Source organism: Solea solea, chromosome 14, assembly GCF_958295425.1.
Source record: "Solea solea chromosome 14, fSolSol10.1, whole genome shotgun sequence".
NCBI classification, from domain to species: Eukaryota; Metazoa; Chordata; class Actinopteri; order Pleuronectiformes; family Soleidae; genus Solea; species Solea solea.
In genome coordinates, this window is record NC_081147.1 from 14,100,585 (window position 1) to 14,114,618 (window position 14,034).

A 14,034-nucleotide genomic window follows, 5' to 3' on the forward strand; every position below is an offset into this window, starting at 1 on the left:
GTGTCACATGAAAAGAAATTATGTTTTTTTAACTTCCAAAAAGAGCTTCAAACTGAGGGTGAAAGGCTAATTCAAGAAAGCTTCTTCCAATTGTGTCTTCAAAGTTTTCAAGCCGTTGTAATAAAGCTTCCATTTATTCTAAAAAATGTCAAAAAGGGTCAATGGTTCAGTATCTCTAAGCATTTTGAGAAATCATTTTTAAAGAATTAAACAGAAAATAAATGTTTTCATCTTCATTGCACTTTTTACGTTGAATGGATATTTTGTTTACATGCGATAAAAACAAACAATAAAATACACACATACATACATACATGCATATACATAAAACAGTAAATAATTTTCACCTGTGGTCTCCAGTATATTTGCATTCTCTGGTTCGGAAGTCTTCACAATCAATGTGAGACTGCTGTCTGTTAACACATCCATCAATACGACTCAACACTGCACCTCCTACGCATCATTTTGACTGTCCCACCTGTTGAAAGAGACAGCCAAAGAGAAACAGAGAAGATGGGGGCAGAGAGAGAAGAGATGTGAGTATGGAGGCAATTGTTAAAGGGTGACAACCATGTGTCTATGCAGAAAAAAACAAAAAAAAACATTAATGGTATTAGATTTCATTAGAACAATGCCTGACACCAGACACAAAAAAACACACAGTTGCAGTAATTGTAGAAAAAGCTCTGAACATGACAGGGACATCAAACAGGCCCCTGCGCAACCACACAACCACTCGTTTCTTCGCTGTATCAAAGATCTGTGTCTAAAATTAATTTAAACTTTGTCAAGTAGAGTACACACAGATTCACATCTGAGATCACTATGGCAACTGTATGCCATACTATCCTATTTTAAGCTTCATTTAACATTTATAGCAGAGTTGTTAACCTATGCGAACCTTACATAGGCGGCTCTGAGCATATTTGTTTATTGTAATTAGCAGGCTCCCTCCCTTCTATGCGCCTCGGCAGCAAGAAAACCAACTCGGCTCAAAGAAGAGAGATTAAAGAGACGTGGCTGTGGCGGTGACAGCAAACTGTGAAAACTAACAATACTTTTTACTGTTGCAAGTGATTGTGAAAGAAGAGAATGGGGATGACTGAGTGTATATGTAGCAGGATGCAGTGCACAAGGTACTATGTAGTACAAAACAGTGCGTTTAAGGTAAAGCGAGAAGGGAGGAGAGAGTTTGTCAGCCGGTTGAAATTGAGTGAGGTGGCACAAAGAAGGAAATGCATTTTAACCTTGTGTGATTCCTGAAAGCAAAATTAAAGTATCAGAGACTACGGGTCGGTAGATGATGATCATTTGATGTTGTGGCCTCCTGCCTGTTTATATTGTTTCTTTCTTTCCGCTGCCGCAGTCCTTCTCTGGAGGAGTTGTGCTGCAGGATGACAAATGAGCCAGGGGAGGGGATGTAATAACATGATCTCCTTGCGGTGTGAAAAGAGTGGCTGGGAGATTAAGACAGACGGCAGACAATAAGACAACGGTAGTATGCGGCTGACTACAAACAAGTGCCATCTCTTTCATCCTATTGCTTCTAAATGCCATTAGCTGTTCACTGACCTGTGCAGGAGAGCTACCTGACGAGAACCCCTGCTTTAGCTTATAGATGCAGACACACTGGCTCAGTGGGTAATTACCTTTTGAGCCATTGCATCTGCTCATGTGTGTAGCAGGTACAGGGTCCCTGTAAATAGACCTATTCAGAAACCTGCTTTTCTCTTCATAGAGGAGCGATATTAGCCCTAGACCCGAAGTCCGGCGAAGAGATGGTTTTGAGGTCACGCTGTACCGAAGTGAAATTCGAATTCTGACAATAAGCACATCTGTTTTGACAAAGCATTCGCTGGAATTGGCTACCTCCTCCTGAACTTGTTCACCCAGATGAGCTAAGCCCTGCCTTATCGATGCAACAATCCCCAGGAAAAGCAGCAGCACCCTATTAAAAAATAGGCTGTGGCAACTGAGCAGTATGTCACCAGAGTGGCAGTGACACAACACACAGCTGAGATGCAGGTTGAGCTACAGAAGTCCTGCTGGAGCTGAATGCCTAGAGCTGTGTGTGGTTGTGCAGAAAAGTCTGCGTGTGTTTATGCTGCGTATACAATCTCATGAAGAAAGAGATCGAGAGAGACAGCAAGAGAAAACAAAACACTTCCAATACCCCTCATGCCAGCCAGCACCGGTGCCTCAAATGTGTTTATTTTCCACATTATTCATGATTCTCCTCTATGCTCCCCCACTTTCCCTCCCTTTACCATTTCTACCACTCTGTCAAGACCTGACGAGAGGCCATTTCAATAATGAAGATGGACTAACTGCAATAGAGAGTGCACATAAATTGGAGCTACAGCCAACAAGCATGTCCAATTTGCCAAGCGGTTAAGCCTGATGTCTTGGTGCAGCTTTAAGGGAGCACCGCGGCTGCCATCAATGGGTTTGTGCTGACCTGATTCATCCATCCACATCATTAATACTTCACAGAGGGCACCACCATTTAACTCTGCTGCAGGAAACTGCTCTTTAAACACCACACATTAGGGCACGTAATCACTGTGCACTCATTTCTGAAGCATTCAGCAGGTGTAGGAAAATGGCTAGTACTTCTGACCTCTCCATTGTTCTTGCATGTGCACAGGGGTTCTTTGCACAATGCGAAACAGAAATGGAGACAAAGAGCACGGAGTGAGAAAGCCCAACAGAATGATTAGGATTTGATTTATTCTTTAAACCCTCCTCCAAACCCCATGTGTTAATGTGCAAGCTGGATAACAAGATAAGGACATGTTTACTCGCACTATATGGAACTTATCAGTACCGCAATCAAATTCCTGCAAGCCTCTTCGCAGGTCCTCTCGTTTCACTGCATTTCTCTTCGATTCGATTGCACTTTTCTCCAATGAAGCAGCGACAGGAAGGATGGCTGGAGTAGGATCAAGTATAATTGCTGAAAATACACGGGCACGGTCGCACAGCAGTAGTATAGGTAGTTACAAAAGGCTCATTGTATCAACATAGGGGGAGAGTCAGGGGCGAGGGAATCAATCCCCGACAGAGGAGCCCTCAAAGAGGACACAGTGCCACAGGGAACACTGGGCCAAACAGAAAGCGCTGACATGGTGAGTCCACTTTTTAGCACAGGTATTCAATTTCAAAGCAGGCTCACTGGTAGGCTGAGTGGTCCTCCTTGTATGCAACTCATAGTAATGCTCTTCATCTTGGGAGCTTGCGGCACTATTAGAAACTGGCCACTTCTTCACGTATACTTAATAAAGTGTTTGGTGAAGCCCTCTGCTGCTGTAGTGCACCTGTTTCAAGGCCTTGCGTGTTCAGAGATGGTCTTCTGCATATCTTGCTCGTAACAAGGGGCTATTTGAGTTACTGCTGCCTTTCTATTATTTCAAACCAGCCTGGCCATTCTCCTCTGCATTTTCACAAACAGAACTGCAGCTTTCTGGATATTTTTTCTATGAACCTTAAAGTCTATAGTCTAAAAAAAAGTCCAAGTCACTTAAATCACCTTTCATCAAGTGTGATGCTTGGTTTGAACTGAAGTAGCACATCTACATGCCTACATGCATTGTGTTACTAATGTGGTTGTTTAGATGTTTATGGGCAGTTAAGAAAGGGCCAAATAGTCACACATAAGGAGTAAATTAATACTAATAATAACAATAATAATAATAATAATAATAAGTATAATAATGATAATAATAATAATAGTAATAATAACTAGAATGTGCTTGGAGAGCAAATATCTCAGACAAACAGCAATGAAAACATAAACCTCCTTGACTGAGGTAATAATAAATGTAAAAGAAAGCAAACAGACAATGATATAGTAAGAGAAAACTACTAAGAAAACTACAGAGTGACTCACATCCAAATGTCCAAATTAAATCAGAAACTTATGGAAGACGGTTGACAGAAATGAGCTCCTCGGTGTGTTTCCTTTAGGAAATGAATAGAAATCACAATACAATCAAGTGCAACATCCAAATCGAACGTCACTGCAATTATTTGGTGACAATAAAATGGGTGATAAAACAGCACTGTGATTAATTTTCTCTTCGTATATGAAAATAAGTTCGTTGACAGACTCAAAAAATGTCAGAGCTGTATGGTTCTGTTTTGTTTTTTAAGGAAAAAATCTGTCATACCAATTATGAATGATATATAAATAACCCCAATAGGATTTTTTTCTTATATCTAGTCTTCTAGCACCTCCTCTGCTAATCACTCGCTCCTCGCTCCATCACTCCTGATTTCTCTCTGTTTCTCTCTCACAAATATGTGACATCTGTTGACACTGTTCTGCTCAACAGGTCACGACAGGACAAGTCAGCAGCTCATAACTCATATGTCAATTCTCTCCTCCTTCGACCTCAAAGACGCAGCACTGTCAACGGCAGAACTGCGTTCCTCTCTATTCACATCACAGACACCTCAGCCGACTGACTTTTGACCGTCATTCTGAACAAACGCGTGTTCTGTATCTGCATCGCGGGAAAAGCAAAATCCCAGCTGACAAAGGCAGCAGGGTTAAACCGTGGACAGGTCATCAGTCCGTGAAGTGTCCAACCACAATACACTCACTCATTCACACCTACAGACAATTTCGGCTACACCAATGTTACTTTGCTTTCATTTGAAAATGCCATACCGTCTACATTCAGAAAAGTAAATATCTAATTGCGATTGTTTTGACAGGAATTGCGATGGCGATATGATTCGTGATATCAGAGGGAACGGTCATATTTACATCATTATTCTCAAGACATATTTAAAATGATTACTGCGTGATATTTGTGCAGATCTGTGAGAAACAAACGTGTTCTCTTCAGTCTGTAGAATAAGATGTGTATGGATCGAGACAATAATCTTCATCTAAAATGGTATTTTGACACTCATTTTGGCTTTAACAATTCATTCTTCAGCCCTAATTCACACCTGACAAAGTTTGTCACATGGACATTCAAGTCCACTGGGCATGCATGTAAAACAGGAACCTGAGTCTCTGCTCTTTAAGAAAATGAGAAACAATAACGGTGAAAAGTAAACACAAATTACTGTTATGAGACTGACGACGGTGAATCTAAACACTGAAAGTTGATTAAAAAAAACAATCAGTGAGTGAATGCGGGTAACTGATTCACTGGTTTTCAAATGTCTTCATTTCTGAAATGTCAGATATCAGTTTTTGAATTAAAAAAAAAAAGTGTGAGTGTAGTCGATGTAGCCTTGTAGAGTCTAAAATGAACCTAATCTGCATGTCCACGTGGACTGAGGGAGAAACTGGAGAGAAGCAAATACATGGAGGACATGACAAGTGCACACAGACCGGAGACATAGGCCAGGACCGACCAGGAACCTCCGCGCGGCCCTGACTATCAGCTAAACACTCATACACGTCACAACACAAACTTTAAAGGCAGTGTAACTATTTGTAAGCACAGTAGGTTTTTACTGACATCACACATTTTTTAATTGTGTTGACAGAGCTAGATTGTCATTTATTTGAAGTTGCACTTGTGTCCACAAGGTGAATTTTTTACTATAGCACTAAACAAAATATATTGTCTTTGTGCTTCTGGACATTGTTTTTTTTGCAAGCCTATATATTCTAATGTTGACTTTGATGCAGCGTTTTAGTTATGGTTAGTCTCAATACTTTTTTATTTATAGGTTTTGTTTGCTTGTTTTTATATAGTGATTATTAAAGCAGCTTTGAATAATGATGTTATATTCACTTTGATTTACATCATCTGAACAACAACACTGAAAATTATATTATGATCAATTATGTTCAATTATATTAAATGATATTAGTTCAACCCTTATTTATTGCACACGTACACACAATAAACATGTTTTTAAATATCTACAATGTGAGAGTGTATTTCTTTCTCAACACAAAGCTTCAACTGACTCTGTCATGGAGATTATTTCTCAGGTCATATCTGTGCCACCACTGGAGATTTTGTCTCTGACCCATTAAAAGGAGAGAAAAAGAGAAAAGCCCATGGTCCTTATCTGTGTGTCTTAATTCGACGGTGCTTCGACATCTGACTCTGTCACCGAGCACCTTCTCTGCCACATGTTTGGTGCTGTGTTTGATCACACGTCCTCGCCTAAAATCCCCTGACATGGCCCTAGTGATGACAAAGATATGGTATCTGCTGGAGATAATCATTGTCAATCACGGGCGGCCGGAGAGCCCAGGAAGCATCTAATAGGAAGAGATTCAGTATAAATCAGGATTATAGCACTGGATTCTTATCAGCACAGTACAACCGGCAGAACCAGACCGAGACAATTATCACTGCTGTTACATTTGAGGCCTTCGTGTCTGTCTGAGTATACAGGTGCAGGCCACCCGATGTATGTCACAACCCAGCATTTTCTCTCCGTCAATTAGTGTTTTGCAGTTAATGAGACTGCAGAAGTCCTCACATGTGAGTGATTCAGGACTTAAACGGCTCAGTGTGTGGCTTAACGATCTCATCTGCTTTCCATAATCTTTCAGCCTATATGTGTTCATATTTTCCTCTGCGCAATGTCCTCTTATTGTTTTTGCAATATTGACGTTAATGGAATCAACTTTATTTGTCCTTTGAATTAATCATTTTGATCAGGTTTTTACTGAAAAAAAAAAAGGCGGCTGTTTATAAGGTTAACAATAAACCTTCAACTTCAAGAATACCCGAGTGCGTCAATATTGCAATAAGATCCCTAAGACCATTAAGACTGTGAGCAAACGTAAGCCCAGCTGTGGTTGCTCTGCCGTTCTATGCTAAGGTAATAGTTTATGTGCGTTTTTTTGTTGGTTTTTTTCGTTGGCTCTTAAAAATGAGGACAAACACGATGAAGAAGGCATTATGGAATCTTCCTCCTCCTCCTCTTAATGTTGTTCTATTTTTCTTAAATTAGAAGTGAGTCACTGCTCGTGCGGGGATTGACGTGTTAAGATTATACCGGCTCTTGTTAAACGTATGAGCTGCTTGCTTAAAGTACAAATGTCAGGGATGTTCTTTCATCAGCAGTAACTTGTGGCAAACTAACTACAGCTTGTGTCTCTATTGCACCATACCAGCAAGCAGAGTAGACATCCAAACAAAAACTACAAAGATTCTGCAGAGTTTTCATTCAAATGATCCACCTTGGACTAATTTTATGATAATCGTGAATGAAGAAAAAACATCGATATTTCACGTTGATAATCCTGTCGAACTCACCAGCATACTGTGCTTGTGATCTGTTTGTTAATGTGCCTATGGGGGGCTGCATCTTCCCTCATGACTTATTATTCATTCATTCATCATCTACTGTGTGATCTTATCGAATTATGTTTCACTGCAGACAGAAGGCTGCACCTGTTTAACAATCTAAAAAAAAAAATAGACATTAAAACACATTTTTTCAGTCATCGCCATAACGTCGTTAATGATCCTGCTCTTCACATAGGTTTGTATTTATCGCAAACAATCACATGAAACTGTATTTATATTTTTCATTACAGGGAAATCATTACAGTGTCTTTAAACACTAATAAATAATATTACACAATTCAACCTATTCGGATTAAAGATAATACATGTATCATATGTACGCTGCTGTGGCGATATGTGTATTCTTGGAAGATATACATTCCCTAACAGAATAGGACAGCAGGTAATTTGTGATTCTCAAAATTGACTTTACTGTATGTGCAGGCACAACATTTAGTTAATAATAACCATTTCATTAGTTTCTCTTGTCTGGTGCATGAACAGCCACATGCTGTGTGACATCAAACTTTTAAATTGCTGTACATTAACAGATAAATATGTCGGTTTCGCTGTTTATCATCGGCACAAGCTGAGCTCTTCAACACCGAGGAAAAGAGGACAGGAAGAGATAAGGAGAGGAGAGAAATAAGCAGTGGGAAGGTCAAGAATGAGAGCAAGGAGGGAGACGGAAGATTACAATACAACACTGTATATCTCCAGAGGCGGCTGCTGTTGCTGCTGCTGCTGCTGCTGCTGCTGCATGTGTTTACAATGCTGCTTCACTCTTACGTGTACAGATGATGAATCAAAACAACACTCCTGCTTTAAAAAAAAAAAAAAAAAAGATTCTAAATGGGGACGGGCCCAACCTCTGAATGACACAGAGAAGAATGGCAATAAGGCAGGCAGTAGGCGAGGTGTTAAAAGTTGATTAGGTTGTTAAAGGTCACATAGTCAGGCCTCATCAGCTGTCCCAATGGAGCACAAGAAGCAGCTCAGGGCCTCAGCTTTGCTGCTAATGAGACAGAAGCAATGGCATCCTCACTAACACATGGATATATCCATGCTCCCGTGTACAGCAGTCTAGTCGTGCTGCATGGGAGTACAGGACAGAACCCAGTGAATGTGATGACATTAACAAAAACACATCTTAACTCGCCTGAGGTTGCTGTAACAAGCCCAGAACACACGGAAACAGGGGGAATCAGATCAAGGCATGTAAAGCTACACAATTTGATCACAGATATTGGAAATGCACGGCAGGTTTACGTCTGCTGACACACACACTGCGGCGAGCACGCCGCAAACCTTTACGCTACAGATTCATGTGCTCATTTGTGCAAATCTGTTTGTTCCTCCCACTGCACATAGAGGGTCAGTCTTATGAAACCGTTGCGTATTTAATGAGTTTCTGCACCTCAGCGCACAGGCACGTACACACACACACACACACACACACAGCCTCATCACATACACAGCTCCCACTCAGTACAGTCAAAAAGATGCTGATGTATGAGTAAGTGGTGATAAATACAGAAGATGCCTCCCCCCGAAACAGAGCCAAAACTACTGATCATGACCAACCCTGCAGACTCCTGACTGATGCACGCACGCACACACACACTCGCAATGCAAGCGCCGAATAATCTTGACTGCAACAGTGGAGGAAAAAAAAAAAGGTCAGCCCTCAGAGATATAATTATCATAATTCCAGCAGGTGCTTTTATTAGAGCTACGCTTCGTTTGCTTTGCCAAATCTTAATCAGGCCGGGGGAGGGGGACACACACATTATACTGCAGTGATCAGTGTGAATACAGTGTCATAACGTCGTGCAGGTTTACACTCTGTCAATGCCTGTTTCTGCCACAACAATGCCTGTCAGACACATTATGGGTTGAAGTGATCAATATTTTTTATTACCGCCACTTTGTTCTATAGCTCTCTCCCACTCGCTCGAGAATAATTGACATTTATGCAATTTTCAGGGCCACCGCCTTTCCTTTTCCTCACAAGTGAACATATGTGTGTGTGCGTGCGTGCACCTTATTTTAAAGGAACAGCCTGTGGCTCTGGGGCTTTATTATACAGTGATGCGTTTGACCGTGCATGTGCATGTGCGTGCGTGTGTGTTTGTTTCAAAAGTGTGGCTATACTGTGTGTGTATATGCAGCACTTGTGTCTGTTTGTGTGAGAACTTAAAAGCAGGGTCCCTCAAAATGAGAAGCCCTTAAAGGTGAGGCTGTATCACAGGGAAAGGGCATCGGAACAAGAAGTGATGACGGTCGCTATGGTGCTGGCCTCCGTGCAAGCCAATCACACTTTGAGTAGGGAAAGAAAAAAATGGCAAATGCAGTGACACAGAGCTATGCTGTATCCATTTTAATTCAACCTCAGCAATAACAGAACTGCCTACAGTGGAAGTGATGGGAAAACAAAATCACACTCAATATCTGTGTTGGCTACAACAGCCATCAATGGCCAATCGATAGAGCAGTGCACCTATGGGAGACATGTACCATTAAGTCTGTGGGTCAATGTGTTTGCCAGCAGATAGCACTGTTTTTTCCTGATGCTTGTCCCCAGCCCTATACCCCACATGCTTGATTAGCTGCCCTGCTTGACTTCATTGACGTGTATCAGTGGTCACCCCCAGAGTCCCATCATTCAGGCACTCACTGAAGGCAGAGGGTGAACACACGCAGCCTCTGCCCTATGCCCTCTGCCCTCTGCCCCGGGACGACCCCCAGCTAATTAGGTGTGTGTATTTGCCAAACATCGGCACCATTTGCCCCATTACTCTGCTGTCTGAAATATAGGATTGCAATTGCACTGCAGGCACAAATAATATGAGTGGGTTATGATGAAGAAGTCAAAATATTGAGTAAGACTTTAATAAAAAAAAAAAAAACACAAACCCGAGTCAAATCTCGAGTAAAAAATGTGTTATAGGATTAGCTGATGGTTTGTGGAAATGTGCCTTTAATTGTTAAATCAACGGGGATTGGTCGTTTTCTTTTCTATTTGCAGCAAATACTTTTGACAGCACCGTACATGTAATCACCACAGACTCACAAACACAACACAAGAGCTAGTAATTAATGAAATGACCTCTGAATGCTGCACCTACAATAGCTACCTCTCATCACAGCCACACACACACACACACAGACATGCATACACACATGCATAAGAATAGAACTGCTGGCTGTAGTGGCTGGAACCTGCCAATTATTCTGTATTTTACTGGACCCTCGCTGCATCGGAGGTGTGATTGGAATAACAACCATCCTCCAAATCACACAATTCTCCATTCCCTGTAGGGTAGCGTTTAACCAGCAGGGGAAGGAGGAAGGAAGTGTGACAAGATAGAAGACAATAACAGCGGATGTATGCGAGATGGAGGAAGAGAGAGAGAGAGAAAGAGAGGAAGAGGAGAGCAAAAAGCTAAGGATTACATGATGAAGCAGAGAAATAGGAGGAGAGGGAAGAAGTCAAAGCCGGGGCTACCCGGCAACATGCAGAGGCAGAGGAGGTTGAGAGTGAGTGCTGTCTGAGTGACACTCACTCTCATATCCCCCCCTCTGGGGAAATAACCCCCTTAATCCAGCATGCTCTTTCAGATAGACAAGATCCCCCTTCTTCTCCCAGCAAGGATATGAAACGCTCCCCCCTTGTGATTCAAATAGAGGGCTGGAAATCGAATAGACAACAATGTGACGTGGCACAGCCAGAGAAAGACATCAATGTCCCCGTCTCCTTCCCTCTGGCAGCTGACTTGCTTCCATGGTAAGAGGCACAGAGTCATTGGTTCAGACCAAAGGAGGTAGCCTGTCATTGGCCCCTGTGTTGGGAGGTGGCATAACTGTGGCGTTAAGCGGCGCAATACGAAACGGTCAGGTGCATTTAACTGCCAGCACCTGCTTTCGTTAGGAGAGAGACAACTTTGTGTTGTTTCTTTCTTTCTTTCCTTTTTTGCCCTTGAGTTTTTAAATAACCCACCACTATGTCCTCCCTGCTGTTTTTAATGCATAATACATTAGAGTGTGAGCCTTCTTCATAGGCTTACATAACGTGTCAGTGTGTGAGTAAATAAGAAGTATGCAGCTCTGGACATACCATGGAATCAATAAAGTCAGGGCGGGCCCAGTCACAGCAGGCCAAGCGGCAGGACCGGCCAAGCACGCAGCCTTTTCAGTGTGAACCAAGGGAGGTCTTTTTCTCTGCATACTGGTAAATCACTCCACAGTCGGGCTGCATAGTGCACAGAGCAAACTGCAGAGATAGGCCGACACAGTGTGATATTATATTAGCATTACAAAGGCTTTCCCACCATCTGTGACACACAGCAGAAAGCAAAAAAAAAAAAAGAAAAAAAATCACTTTTCTGTTTCCAGGCTCCAACTGCGGATGTTTCCATAGGTTCTGTGAGGAGGGCTGATGGATGTCAAACACAACATGTATTTATTACATCCTCGCTGACACGTATGATTCATGTCCAGTACAGTATCCAGTCTGCGTAACAAGCTCAAAGCCTCATGCGTATTGTGATGCTTTTAACTTCAGGGTTAACAAATATCTACTATTAGTATTGTAAACCCATTAGTGATGCAACAATGGCATTTCTACTATGATTAAAAAAGATAAGCCAGGTTTATGATCATTTTCAGCACAGCCTATGATAAAAAGAGATCCATAAATGCTGTGTTCACCGCAGTGAGAGCAGATACGAGTTCTGTGCTTCACTCAGCAGCCGAGGGGAATGAATAGACTTGGCTCATCCACACAGCTCTCCTTGCTTTACACTGTAGCCTGTTGTCACTAGCCCCTGGTCGTTCGCCAGTCGCCTACTTGGCAGAGAGAAGTGCCGTACAAAGCAACTGGCAGGTCTGCTAAATAATGCTGATGGAGTGTGATACAGAGAGAAGCATCTCCTTTATTCTACTCAGCTATTTTATCGCTTTCAGCAAAGGAGAGAGCAGAGACAAATGCAGCCTGCATTGCTTTCAATTTATTTATTTGCCTGGAGAAGCAAGAAAAACCCCAACCTACCTAGTACCTGTTTGTGTAATCTTTCATGACGTATTCCAGACTAAGGAAATAACCAAAAAAAATAGCCCTCGGTGACTGGTTTTCTGCAGGGGCAGACACCGTGCCGGCAGTAGTAGCGATGTACAGTTGAAATTTCATGCATACAATTACACAGATGAAGGAGGGACAAGTGGACAACAGCAATGCAGCGTTGAGGGGAAACACTCATCCGTGCAATCATGCAAAGCCCTCGACTTAGTCAGTGACACAGGTGAGAGAGGGGGAAAGAGACATGATTATCGCACACTGTACGACTGACTTCATAGTTCAAACTTCAGCATCATCTCAGAAACATGATTGCTCTCCTGTGGGAATGCAGACTGAAATAGCGACTCATGAATGAAAATGTGGTTTAGTTTAGTCTTTAGTTTAGTCGTTTATAACGTCTTTGGCCATGTCGGTGCTTTGTCTAAGGTGAAGTTGCACCAGAAATAGTCCAGAGAGTCCTTGGTAGTGTATGTGCGCACATCCAGTGGCTTTAGGCAAAGGAAGTGTAAATCAGTGTAAGAGCGCCAGAAATGATGGCACTGGTGCAACAGCTCCGAAAAGGTGAGGTGGCACTTGGACGCAGACCTCTTAAATATTTGTAACTATGCAAGCACTGCGCATGCAATGGACGCATCCAAGGGAAAACTGGCTGAGCTTTTGGGCAGCTCTACTGGGCCAGAGAGATAATCACATGGTTCTGGATTCTTGGATAGGAACTTTTATGGCGCAAATTAAGGAAGTCAAAGAGGCAAGAAGTCAAATGTAAGTGCTTTCACACCAGCACAGCTCCTATTCCCGAACCAAATTTTGAACCATCCGCCATGTTCACACTGAAAATAAATTGGTTTGGAACTACTTGGCTTTTCCTTATAAAATCGTTATGTCATCAGCGTGCGTGTCAATGCAAACTGGTGATGGAAAATGAAGCACATGCAGTGGTCTCCAAAAATATCTCCAAATATCTGAATTAACGGAAGGAAAGTTCATAAAGGCTCGATACAGTCTACCCTGTCACCTCTTGTCTTGTTTACTTTCGGCCACGTTGTTGACGTTGATGACGTAGGGCAGTGGAAGTTTGGTTCTGCTTAACTGGTGTGAACGTGGCTGGTTAGCTGAGAACACCCAGGTTCTGAATGGAAATAGAGTCAGAATGGGAACCGTGCAGGTGCTTGCCATGTAAAAGTGCTATAAGTGAGATACAGGGACTTCCCACATTAATCATCTTTACTTTATTTTCTATCTATCTATTCTATCTATCTATTCTATCTATCTATCTATCTATCTATCTATCTATCTATCTATCTATCTATCTATCTATCTATCTATCGATCGATCTATCTATTGATCTATCTGTCTATCTAAAGAAGCTTGAGGCACTTTTTTTCCATCCTGTAATAATATATTTTAATGAATATCTTGGACCGCTGTCATCTGATGTGGCTATTAACTGAGAATAGTTCAGTTAATATCCACATCACATACTGTTCCTGTCACTGAGCCTCATTCTTAAAACACCTGTTAGTCCATCCAGCATCCTCCCATTTACTAAGTGTAACTCCCATTAGCATGTGGCCCAGAATATCCAGCAGTCAGGAAGACAGACTAGTGAGCGCGAAGGTAGCAGGGATTCGGTCCCTTGTCACAACCAATATCCACGTCTTGAAGGCTGGAGTGAGGAGA

General features: G+C 42.0%; 1 protein-coding gene across 1 annotated transcript in view; it reads right to left on the minus strand.

Moving 5' to 3' along the window:
• Nucleotides 1–14,034, minus strand: part of nexmifb (neurite extension and migration factor b) — a 46,937-nt gene that overhangs the window by 8,029 nt on the left and 24,874 nt on the right. The window contains exon 2 of the mRNA XM_058650094.1: nucleotides 348–478. Coding sequence (XP_058506077.1) covers nucleotides 348–429 — 82 coding nt within the window. The 5' untranslated portion in view covers nucleotides 430–478. The remainder of the gene's footprint in view (nucleotides 1–347; nucleotides 479–14,034) is intronic.